The sequence below is a fragment of the Betta splendens genome, chromosome 13 (assembly GCF_900634795.4).
Source record: "Betta splendens chromosome 13, fBetSpl5.4, whole genome shotgun sequence".
In the NCBI taxonomy this organism is placed as follows: Eukaryota; Metazoa; Chordata; class Actinopteri; order Anabantiformes; family Osphronemidae; genus Betta; species Betta splendens.
In genome coordinates this window covers 282,534-294,501 of record NC_040893.2, presented here as the reverse complement: position 1 = coordinate 294,501, position 11,968 = coordinate 282,534, and the positions used below count along the sequence as shown (strand labels likewise).

Below are 11,968 nucleotides of genomic sequence, written 5' to 3'. Positions count from 1 at the left end.
AGAACCTTTAAAGTTATGGATCAATGAAGAATTTTCTTTTTAAGCATTTTACAAATATGTACTCTGTTTCTCTCTATAAAAAAAAACAACTCCCTTCTCACCCTCCGCGGGTGGTCTCATCCTTTTTTTCCAAGCTCAGGTCCTCTACCAGAGGCCAGGAAGCTTGAGGGTTCTGCGCAGTATCCTTGCTGTTCCTAGGACTGCACTTTTCTGGACTGAGATGTCGGATGTTTTTCCAGGGATCTGTTGTAGCCACTCGATGTCTCGCTCATTCTTGGCGATCTTGGCGTACAGCTTGATGTCATCCATGTAGAGGAGGTGACTTATGGTGGCCCCGTTCCGGAGTCGGTATCCATAGCCACTCTTGTTTATTATTTGGCTGAGGGGGTTCAGACCTATGCAGAACAGCAGTGGGGACAGTGCATCTCCTTGGTATATGGCACATTTGATGAATACTTGGGCAAGTGGCTTCCCATTGGCTTCAAGGGTGGTTCTCCACAACCTCATCGAGTTTGCAATGAAGGCCCTTAGAGTTGTATTGATGTTGTACAGCTCCAAGCATTCAGTGATCCATGTGTGTGGCATTGAGTCATAGGCTTTCTTGTATATATATATATATATATATATATATATATATATATAGATATATATATATATATATATATATATATATATATATCTATATATCTCTTGTCTCTCTAGATATATTATAGATATAGATTATCTATATTAGAGATATATATATATATATAATATATATATATATATAAATTGGTTGACTCACTGTAGCCATTAGCAAAGCTAGCTAGTAGCTTGTCTCATGTAGGTTACTACATTTTAAACAGACCAACTAACATATTAAGACATCACAAGTATCAAGCATGTACTTAATACAGCGAGCTAGATCCACCGTTCCCTGCCTGTAGCCGCTCGAAGGCCAATAGCTATCAGCTGTTCCCCCCAGGTGTATGCGATTACAGGAAAAAGGCCAAAAGCTAGACCCACCGTTTCCTGCCTGTAGCCGCTCGAATTTTAGCAGCACACAGGCCTGTCTGACGGTGGAGGAATAACGCTTTTTCTATTCTGTTGCTCAGACAAGCCTCAGCAGCGCTTAGTAGCTACAACGCTGCCCCCGCCATTCTGTCTGTTTGCTGAAGTTGCAGTAGTGGGCTCTGATTAGTTAGGACAGTTTAACCTCGGCAAATCAAGTTTGAACAACGCTTTTAATTATTAGACTCGAGACACTTGAGAGTGTTCACAGATCATGCAATGCATTCCGGCTGTCTGCTGTCACATTTGAATATATGTTGGAAAAATACTGCATTTAATTATTGAAACATTGTTGGAATTTATTTTGATGATCTGCTGAAGCCTTGTTAGCTGTGCTATAGCCTTGAAGTTTCCTCCCTTTTGCTCTGCAAGAAATAGGGAGTACCGGTGTGTAGCATCCTTATCTGATGTGCCCAATACTTGCTTTGTGCAATAAATATTTGCCACGTACTGTGTGACTATGCACCTCCCAGAATGCAATGCATATTATGGCTGAATCCTTGTCTTCTCTTCAGTGAGAGGAAGTTGCCTTTGCTGTAAACTGCTCACTCCTTGCAAATAAAATCCTGAAGCAGGTCTCAACTGATTGTGTCTGCGTCATTTAACATTTACAAAGGGAACTAACAATTTCCCTAACAATATAGACACTTCTAAACCACAAGAAAATGAAATGCAATTGATTTATTTAAACGTTTAATTGATAAAGCTGGTTATTGATTGATTGAACACTTTTTAATAATGCATTTCCATTTGCAGACTGCATTTTCAAAATGCAAATTGAATTGTCAATTGCAAAATGCATTTTCAAAATGCATATTACATAACTAATTGCAGAATGCATTTTGAAATTGCATATTGTATTTTCATTTATAAAATGCATTTTCAGATTAAATGACCAAATAGCATTTTGAATTGTCAATTGACAGACTACAAAAAACCATGACAATACGAAAGGCAATTTATTAAGTTTTTATTTATACTTTTGATTAATGAAACTAAGTATTGAATTGCCACTTTCAATATTGAATTGCCAAATGCAAAATGCATTTTCAAATTGAACAAACATATTGCATATTGAATTGCCAAATGCAAAATGTATTGTGAATTGGATTTTGAGTCAGAAAAACCTCCATAGTAATCTGTCTTTACTCATTTCTCTATTTTTTTACTGCTGAACAGCTGAATTAACCCTCCTGGGAAGAAAGAAAGATTTATCTTATCTTATTTTATCTTAACTAGAAGCACAGCTTGAGTGGGGGAGTGGCAGCAATCTTTCACACATTTGAAGGTGAACCTCTCTCTTACCCTGATCTGTCTGCAGTTCCATCGTCCATGTGCGTGTTCACACTCTTCTGACTGAATGTTCTACCACCAATCAGTGCTTTAGTCATTTATGCTGTAGCCGTGCTCCTCAACTTGTCACTGCTCTACAGTCATGATAACTTATTCTAACCACCGTAACCATATTATAATCAGAACACTACATCAACAAGGGATGAGGCTAAACTCAGGATGTTGTATGAAACTACTGATTCTTTTTAAAAATAAATCAAAGTTAACACAATAAAATGCTCACTGTAGAAAAACGATGTCAGGTCTGCTCTGCATGAAAAGCTGCAGAGATACTTAATTCCTACATAAAGTAATTGTAGTTGTGACTTTAACAATTATGTATAGAGTAAAGAGTGATAGACTCCATTGGTCCTAGTCAACAGAACACATCATGGTCTCTCTAATACACATGTACAGTAGCTCCACCTTCACACTTCAAGCTTCTCTACAGGAACAACTTGAATAGCAGCACATTGCATGCAGCACAGTGCATGCTTTGGTCCATGGGTAGCCAACCTTGGTCCTCCAGAACTACTGTCCTGGATGGAACTAATCCTGCAGCCCCTGCTGATTACCTGGGTCAGGTGTGTTCTACCAATCGCACACTGTAGGTGCAGAGCTGCAGAAATTGGAGCGCAAGGGTCGGCTACTCCTGATGTAGTCCTTCTAACAGGTTGACATCCTGGCACCTTGCAGAGTTTTAACCTGTAGATTATTTTCATAAATTACAGTAAGCTTTAGACAGAATATCCAATCATTGATGTTAGTGACAGCTTCTATTCAAGCTGTGCGTGTGTGTGTGTGTGTGTGTGTGTGTGTGTGTGTGTGTGTGTGTGTGTGTGTGTGTGTGTGTGTGTAATAACCGGACACTTGTGGAGGCCTTCTTGTTCTTGAGATTTGTTAGCGTGTGTCTTATGAACTCCTTCTTATGGCTTCCCTGTCCAAGGCCGTTCCCTTTAAACCACTCCTTTCTGAGTGGTGATGATGTGGGGCCATCTTCTTTGAGCCAACGTAAGGCTTAGCAGACAGATTAGGGAACTGCTGGGTGTACAGTCGCTCAGTGTACTGCAGTTCTGGTGTTATTAGTCTCTGACATCTTGTTTTGGTGTGTTTGTCTATGTATGGGTTAAGGTTATAGCCCTGAATGACAGCAGCTCCATATTGAAATGGTTTTAGGCTTGTGTCTTTGACCTGAGATGGGTCGACTGCCCCACCATCTCTCAAGCAGGTACGTGCTAGCTTGCCTTGAAGCTCTCTCAGCTCATACATTTCCTTCCTCATCTGTTCTTGCCCAACCAGACTATCCACTTTGTGCCAAAAGGTGGTGTTAAAGTGCAAGTAAATCCTCCAGTCTAAAGAATTCCACCTCTTGATTTTCTCTGCAGTGCTTGGTAATAGTGAACAACGACTTCGTTCACTGCGACTGTTGAGTTTAAAGGAGACCACATCTTCCAGGGACCAACACAAGGCGTGTTTGAGCAAAACCATGGACTCATCAAAGTATTCAGAGATAAGAATGAGGTGGAAGTCTCGTTCGATGGCTGCAATGGCCATGCTGGCGCTCTGCTCAAAGTCTGTAGCATTTTCTGCAATATTGTTCTCAAAGCCAAAGTCGAAGGCCAAAATATTGTGAGCGTAATGGTTCCCAGCCACCGATGCATTGTATTTCACCCGATTGTTGTCAAGGAAGTCGTCCAGGCTATGAGCTTTGTGGAAGGCTGGAATGCTCTTGTAGTAGATGAAGATGGACTCCATCATGGCCACAGGATTTCTCAGAATGGAAAAGTAGAAACTATCCTTAGGCATCACTTTCGCCACCTGCATAACACAAATGCATTATCACTTAACAAAACATATAATTAAGCATATAAATGCAAATTGTTCCATTTCCCTACCACCTGAAAATAATAAAATCTGTATATGAAACGAATGACCCTGTCAGATACGGCATATAAAGGACCCAAATGCACAGCGCCAGGACACGACGTAGTCGGTGAAAAAATGAGGGTTTATTCCCAAAATCAAAGTCACAAAACAGTCCGGGTCATACACAGGCCAATATCAAAGAAAAAGGTTCAGCTCTTAGAATCCAAATCGGCAGGCTTAGACAGGTCATAAACAGGCAGTGGTCAATAACAGAACGATGACTTACAGGGTCGGTAAGGAGCTGCGGGAACGTGAGAGTCAGGAATCAGTAAACAACGATCTGGCAAATGATGACGGTGACAGGTGGTGCTTAAATGTCCGGGGAGTAATGATGAATGAAAAACAGGTGCGTGAACTGAAAACCGGAAGTAAGGTTAGCGTGAGTGTGATGGACTGGTAAACCGGAAACTATCAAACTAAACAGGAAGCGGAAACTGGAACCCAAAACATGATGATGAGACAGAACAACAAAGTGCCTTCAAAATAAAACTAAAAACAGTGCCGGAACCTGACAGTACCCCTCCCCCTAGGGCGTCTTCCACGGCGCCCACGGAAGCCCCCCTCCCCAAACCAGGGCGGGCGGAGGGTGGTCTCAGGAGGAGGGACCGAATCCCCCTCCCGCAAGGCAAACAAGCAGGGTGGGCGGAGGGAGGACTGGAGGAGGGTCAAAACGAGAGTCCAGGGGTCCCTCACGAGGGTGGTGGCAGGAGAGTCCACCACGACGGCTGGCGAGGTCCGGGAGAGCAGAGCTGAGCCCAGCCCCCTCCCCGACGGAGATGCTCCGGGGATCCCAGTATCGCGGCGGACGACGACGGCAGAGACCGCGCCATCGTCGCGGCAGGAGGGGACGTACCCCAGGCGAACGGCCGTGGCGGTGGCGGAGTCGAGGCGGACGGCGCCGGAGGAGGCAGCGCCATCCCATCACCAGGAGAAGCCGAGGGCGAGGCCACCAGTCCGGCAGCCGAGACCAGGACGAGGCAGGAACCAGCGGCGTCCTCCTTGGACCACCGCGACGAGGAACCGATGCAGGTGCGGCCAGAGCCGGGCCGCCAGGAACCGATGCCGGTGCGGCCGGAGCCGGGCCGCCAGGAACCGATGCCGGTGCGGCCGGAGCCGGGCCGCCAGGAACCGATGCCGGTGCAGCGGGAGCTGCGACGGGAACGACCCCTCCTGGAGGTCCGCCGGGACTGCGACGGGCGCGACCCCCTCCTGGGGGTCGACAGGAACTACGACGGGCGCGACCCCCTCCTGGAGGTCCGCCGGGACTGCGACGGGCGCGACCCCCTCCTGGAGGTCCGCCGGACTGCGACGGGCGCGACCCCCTCCTTGGAGGTCCCGCCGGACTGCGACGGGCGCGACCTCCTCCTTGAGGTCCGCCGACTGGACTACGCGACGCGACCCCCTCCTGGAGGTCCGCCGGGACTCTACTGACGCTACCCCCTCCTGAGTCCGCCGGGACTTCTACGGTCTCGCCCTACCCCTCCTGGATTTTCCGCCGTTTCACTTAGGGCTACTTTCGCGACCCCTCCTGGAGGTCGACAGGAACTACGACGGGCGCGACCCCCTCCTGGGGGTCCGCCGGGACTACGACGGGCGCGACCCCCTCCTGGAGGTCCGCCGGGACTGCGACGGGCGCGACCCCCTCCTGGAGGTCCGCCGGGACTGCGACGGGCGCGACCCCCTCCTGGAGGTCGACAGGAACTACGACGGGCGCGACCCCCTCCTGGGGGTCCGCCGGGACTACGACGGGCGCGACCCCCTCCTGGAGGTCCGCCGGGACTGCGACGGGCGCGACCCCCTCCTGGAGGTCCGCCGGGACTGCGACGGGCGCGACCCCCTCCTGGAGGTCCGCCGGGACTGCGACGGGCGCGACCCCCTCCTGGAGGTCCGCCGGGACTGCGGCGGGCGCGACCCCTCCTGGAGGTGCGCGGGGCCTGCGGCTGGCGCGACCTCCTCCTGGAGGTGCGCGGGGACTGCAGCTGGCGCGACCTCCTCCTGGAGGCCGGCGGGCGCTGCGGCTCCGAGGGTGACAGGAACTGGAACGGCCGCAACATGGCCGACAGGGACAGGAACAGGGACTGGAACGGCCGCAACATGGCCGACAGAGACTGGAACGGCCGCAACATGGCCGACAGGGACTGGAACGGCCGCAACATGGCCGACAGGGACTGGAACGGCCGCAACATGGCCGACAGGGACTGGAACGGCCGCAACATGGCCGACAGAGACTGGAGCGGCCGCACCGGGACTGCGATCCAAATCGGCAGGCTTAGACAGGTCATAAACAGGCAGTGGTCAATAACAGAACGATGACTTACAGGGTCGGTAAGGAGCTGCGGGAACGTGAGAGTCAGGAATCAGTAAACAACGATCTGGCAAATGATGACGGTGACAGGTGGTGCTTAAATGTCCGGGGAGTAATGATGAATGAAAAACAGGTGCGTGAACTGAAAACCGGAAGTAAGGTTAGCGTGAGTGTGATGGACTGGTAAACCGGAAACTATCAAACTAAAACAGGAAGCGGAAACTGGAACCCAAAACATGATGATGAGACAGAACAACAAAGTGCCTTCAAAATAAAACTAAAAACAGTGCCGGAACCTGACAGACCCCAACATCAAATCCCGGACGTCCTGTAACTTCCTTCAATTAAATGCAGATAAACCATGATTTTTATTCATCCATCCATTTTTCATACCACTTAATCCCATATGCGGGGTCGTGGGGTTTCTGGAGCCTGGAGCCCAGCTGGCTATGGGCGAAAGGCAGGGTACATCCTAGACAGGTCGCCAGCCCATCGCAGGGCAACACACAGACAACCATTCACACACGCACTCACACCTGACAACTCAGAGTGGAGCCCAGGACGCAGAGTCGCAGTCTTACACGCCTCTCTGCATGTTCTCTACAGCCGCCACCCACTCTTAGTCTTCGTTGTCGCATAGAGACTGTGTCTGCTCCCCCACTACCTAAACTATACAAGTCACAAACAAATCAAAGAGGAGTGACTTACCAGAATTTAATAAACATCGAAACAGTTTCTCTTACAGAACAAAGTAACAGTAAGTTCATAAAGTGTGGTTTATTAAATATCAGATCTCTCTCATCTAAATCCTTAATAAATGACTTGATAAGTGACCATCACATACTGTAGATCTGTTCTGTCTCACTGAAACCTGGATGCAGCAGGATGAATATGTTACTTTAAATGAGTCGATTTCAATGAGTCACATAAACTATCATGTTCCTATCATGTAGAGGTGGAGGAGTAGCAGCAATTTATAACTGAGATTTATTAATTACTCCTAAACCTAAACATAGTTATAACTCATTTGAGAGCCTCGCTCTGAGCCTTTCTCACCCAGACTCTAAAACTCAGAAGCCACTTGTGTTTTGTATTGTTTACCGTCCTCCTGCTCCATATTCAGAGTTCTTAACTGAGTTCCCTGAATTATTATCTGACTTAGTTCTTAGCACAGAAAAAGTCATTGTAGTGGCAGATTTTAACATTCATGTAGATGTTGACAGCAACTGTCTCCGCACTGCTTTCAACTTATTAATAGACACTATTGGTTTTACACAGCATGTAAATGAACCCACTCATCGTTTTAACCATACACTCGATCTTGTCATGACATATGGGGTTGAAATTGATATTTTAATAGTTCTTCCCCAAAACCCTCTGTTATCTGATCATTTCTTATTAACTTTTGAATTTAGCATAATTGACCCTACAATAACTGGAAAGAAATGTTACTATAGCAGATGTTTATCTGACAACGCTGTTGCCAGATTCAAGCAGATGTTCCATCAATGTCTTGTAGATACACAGAGAACAGTCACCTTAATCCTTATGAACAGGTTGACTGTCTTGTGGATGATGCTGCAGCTTCTCTACGTACAATGTTAGACACAGTGGCTCCTCTGAAGAAGGCAGTGAATTAGAGGAGGTTAGCTCCATGGTATAACTCAGAGATCCGCAGCCTGAAGCACAGGACCAGACAACTAGATAGACAGTGGCGTTCCAACTAAATAAATGCAAACTGCATTGCATGGAAGAACAGTCTAATAAAATAGAAAAAAGCACCTCGTGCTGCTAGAACAACATATTGTTCCTCCTTAATTGAGGAAAACAAAAACAACCCCAGGTTTCTTTTCAGCACTGTTGCCAGGCTGACTAAGAGTCATAGCTGTGTTGAGTCTACTAGCCCTTAAATCTCAGCAGCAATAACTTTATGAACTACTTTACTAATAAATTTATCACCATTAGAAAAGACATTCAGCAGCAACTTCTTCCAAATGACAGGAAGCACTGTCTAGATCCATCAACTTTAAATTTACCAAATCCTCTGTCTTACCTAGACAGCTTCTTCCCTATAACTCATATGGAGTTAACCTCAATAATCTACTCTTCCACGTCGTCCACTTGTCTTTCAGATCCAATCCCAACCAGATTACTCAAAGAGTTCTACCTTTAATCAGCTCGTCCATATTAAATCAAATCAACCAATCTTTACATTTAGGCTATGTCCCACAGGCTTTTAAGGTGACTGTGGTCAAACCTTTATTGAAAAAACCTACGCTGGACCCTGGCGAACTAGCCCATTCCAAATTTACCCTTTATTTCCAAGATTTTTGAAAAAATCGCGGCTAAACAATTATCTTACCACCTGAGTGGAAATAACCTGTACAAAGATTTTCAGTCAGGATTTAGAAAACATCATAGCACAGAAACAGCTCTGGTTAGAGTCACTAATGATCTTCTATTAGCTTCGGACAATGATCTAGTTTCTGTCCTTGTCCTGTTAGATCTTAGTGCTGCATTCAATACAATTGATCATAACATTCTACCACAGAAACTAGAACATAGAATCAGGATTAAAGGAACAGCATTGGGATGGTTTAAATCCTATTTGTTTCAGATTCCCGTTTGTTCATGTTAATGAGAAATTCTCCACATGCACAAGGATTAGCTATGGAGTACCACAGGCTTCTGTGGTTGGTCCAATTCTGTTTAGAATAGAATAGAATAGAATATAATAGAATAAAAAAGAATGTCTTTATTAGTCCCACAGTGGGGAAATTCCCATCAGCAGCCAGGTTACCCGGCGCTAGTCCGACAGTGGAAGCAATTGCAGTACAAACAATAAAACACACGCACACAAAAGCTGGGAAAAAACGAGTAATTTTAGAACGTTTTAGAACTGGAGGACCTGTTTATGTGACTGAACACACAAGAAAGTGAGACTCTTATTTTGAAACACAGTACGGTGACAGGAAGCTGGTGCTCAAGGGCAACTTAAGTAATGGATTTATATTTTTCTTTCCAGACAACATCGGCTGAAATCAAGCAGTTTTCTGGTTAAGTTGTCCAGAAAATAAAATACAAAGACCATCCATTTCCTCATTTCTCTTAAGCGAAAAACGGAATTTAATCACAGCACCATGTTAAAAAATAAAAGCTGAAAACTGAGGAAAAAACCAGAAAACCAGAAAACAAGTCGTTTTCTCGTTTTCCCAGCTTTTTTTCTGAGGGGGAAATCAAACTGTTGGAACAAACACGGACCGTTTTCTCGTTTCTCCTTATAAAACTGACAAACGGAATTTAATCAAAGCAGCATTTTAAAAATGAATAAACGAGCTGAAAACAGTGTTTTCAAAACTAGACCCGGAATTGGATTTGAAGTTGATTCCCGTTTTCTCGTTTTGAAGAAAAAATGGAAAACAAGAGAACAAGTTGTTTTCTCGTTTTCCCAGCTTTAACTCTGGTGGGGAAAACAAACTGTTAGAACGTACAGGCACCATGTCGCCCTGCTGCCCAGTCTTTGTTGATTGCACACATTAGGAGAAGAGACACACAGTGTGTTTCTAAATGTTAACGGTTATATTGGATGAAAATGAAAATAACTCCTGCTCTGCAGCGTAAACCACTTTGACCACTTTTAAGGTGTGTGTGAGAACAGTTAAACCAGTAAGATAAAGCTAATGTCCTTTAAATGGAAGCTCCAACATTTTACCGGAATGACATTATTCACAATATCTGCAGAAAAACAAACTTTTATTACGCAGGGAACACAGTGGTTTTAGAACTCGCTCTGCGCCGTAAACACGTCTGATGTTGGTTCAGTTGCCAAAGCAAACTTCACTTCCTATCCCTCTACTCCTTATTGGCACAGAGACATTAACATAATGTCACCACTCGGTCAATAGGTGTGAAATACTTTTGCTCCGAGACAAGGAAAAAGCTCCATGGGAGATCGGGCAGCATGATCAGCTGCGCCTACGTAGGCTGTGGGACGCCAAAACCTTTCACTTCACTTTTTTTAAATGTTTTTTTTTTGTTTTTAAATCACACAAGTCTGGCAGACTACCACTGCTAACTTGTAGAGGATATTATATAATAAAAATAAAGAAATTGTAATAAACTCTCTCTGTGGTATGCCAGAACGCCAGGACTCAGTAGATCTCCGACTCATTAATGCAGCAAGTTGTTTGTTCTGCATATATTGATTCTGCATGAGTAATAAGGACTGTTTTACACTTATTTAGCCGAGGACAAAACTCAAAAGAGATCGAACAATTCGCTCAGCTGCACCTAGTCTGTGGAACCTTCTCCCAGAGCACACGAGAACGCCACAGACTGTGGACGCTTCGTAAAATGTATTTATTTACTGGAGCTTTCAAAGTCTGCAAAATCCAGTGTCGCTCAGATTTATTTGCGACATCTGATTCTCCCGCAGGAATGATATACTAATAAAATCGAACGCTGTACGTGGGAGCATGCACTCGGTCTGTCTAAGCATACAGTACAGCTGCTTATTTCAGTTTTGAACTGCCATAACTTGGAAATACTACTATACTAAATACTTAAATCGTCTGCTAAATAATACAGGCAGCCAGCCCTATTTGTCATTTGTTATTATCTTGTAGGCCAAAATATTAAAATGAGATAACAACGGTTATTGTTCAGTAATTACAACTTCTGCTTCCACCGAGATTCAAATCCAGGACCAAAAAATGAATCAAGACTGTTGAACAATAACTTACCATTACACCACCAAGACATTGTTACGTTACTCTACGTGGGCCCATATAACATGGTCTTAGTACGGCGTCATAGGGGCCAGTGTGGGGGCTGATTGCTACCTATAAGCCAAAAAGACGTAACACATGCTCCAACGCGGTAAAAACAAGGTGATCCCGCACTGCAAATGGAAACAGATTGCCGCAAAGGCTGACACTTCTAAGTGCTACGACTGTATATGACTCCCTGGTTCATGTTAAGACACTCCTGGGGTGTTAGAAGTACACCCCCTACTTATTTGACATTTTGCTAGTTTATCCAATTTGGTTCAAGAACAATCTGTTTCAAATGTGGCGGTCTGCGTATGTCCGCCTTTTCATTTTACCAGCGGAGCAAGAAAGGAGAACTTTATGTATTATTTACTTGGACTGTTTGGACTGAGAACTGACTGACGGCTGACTGACGGTAAGCGTATCGCGTCACTTCCGGTTACTGAGGTTTGCTGCCGCTGTGTGTGTACAGCGTTACTCTCCGCTCTTTTCTAAATATTATCGTTTTATATCCGATAGCGACTGCTAAAAGTTTCAAAACAAGCTTGTAACACTCAAGCATCTTTTCCTTTCATTAAACGTCCTG

General features: G+C 45.2%; 1 protein-coding gene across 2 annotated transcripts in view; it reads right to left on the bottom strand.

Moving 5' to 3' along the window:
• Nucleotides 1-783: 783 nt before the first annotated feature.
• Nucleotides 784-11,968, bottom strand: part of gal3st2 (galactose-3-O-sulfotransferase 2) — a 40,194-nt gene continuing 29,009 nt past the window's right edge. For both annotated transcript variants that reach the window (XM_029172172.3, XM_055514047.1), the window contains exon 4: nt 784-4,200. In XM_029172172.3, coding sequence (XP_029028005.3) covers nt 3,295-4,200 — 906 coding nt within the window. In that variant the 3' untranslated portion in view covers nt 784-3,294. The remainder of the gene's footprint in view (nt 4,201-11,968) is intronic.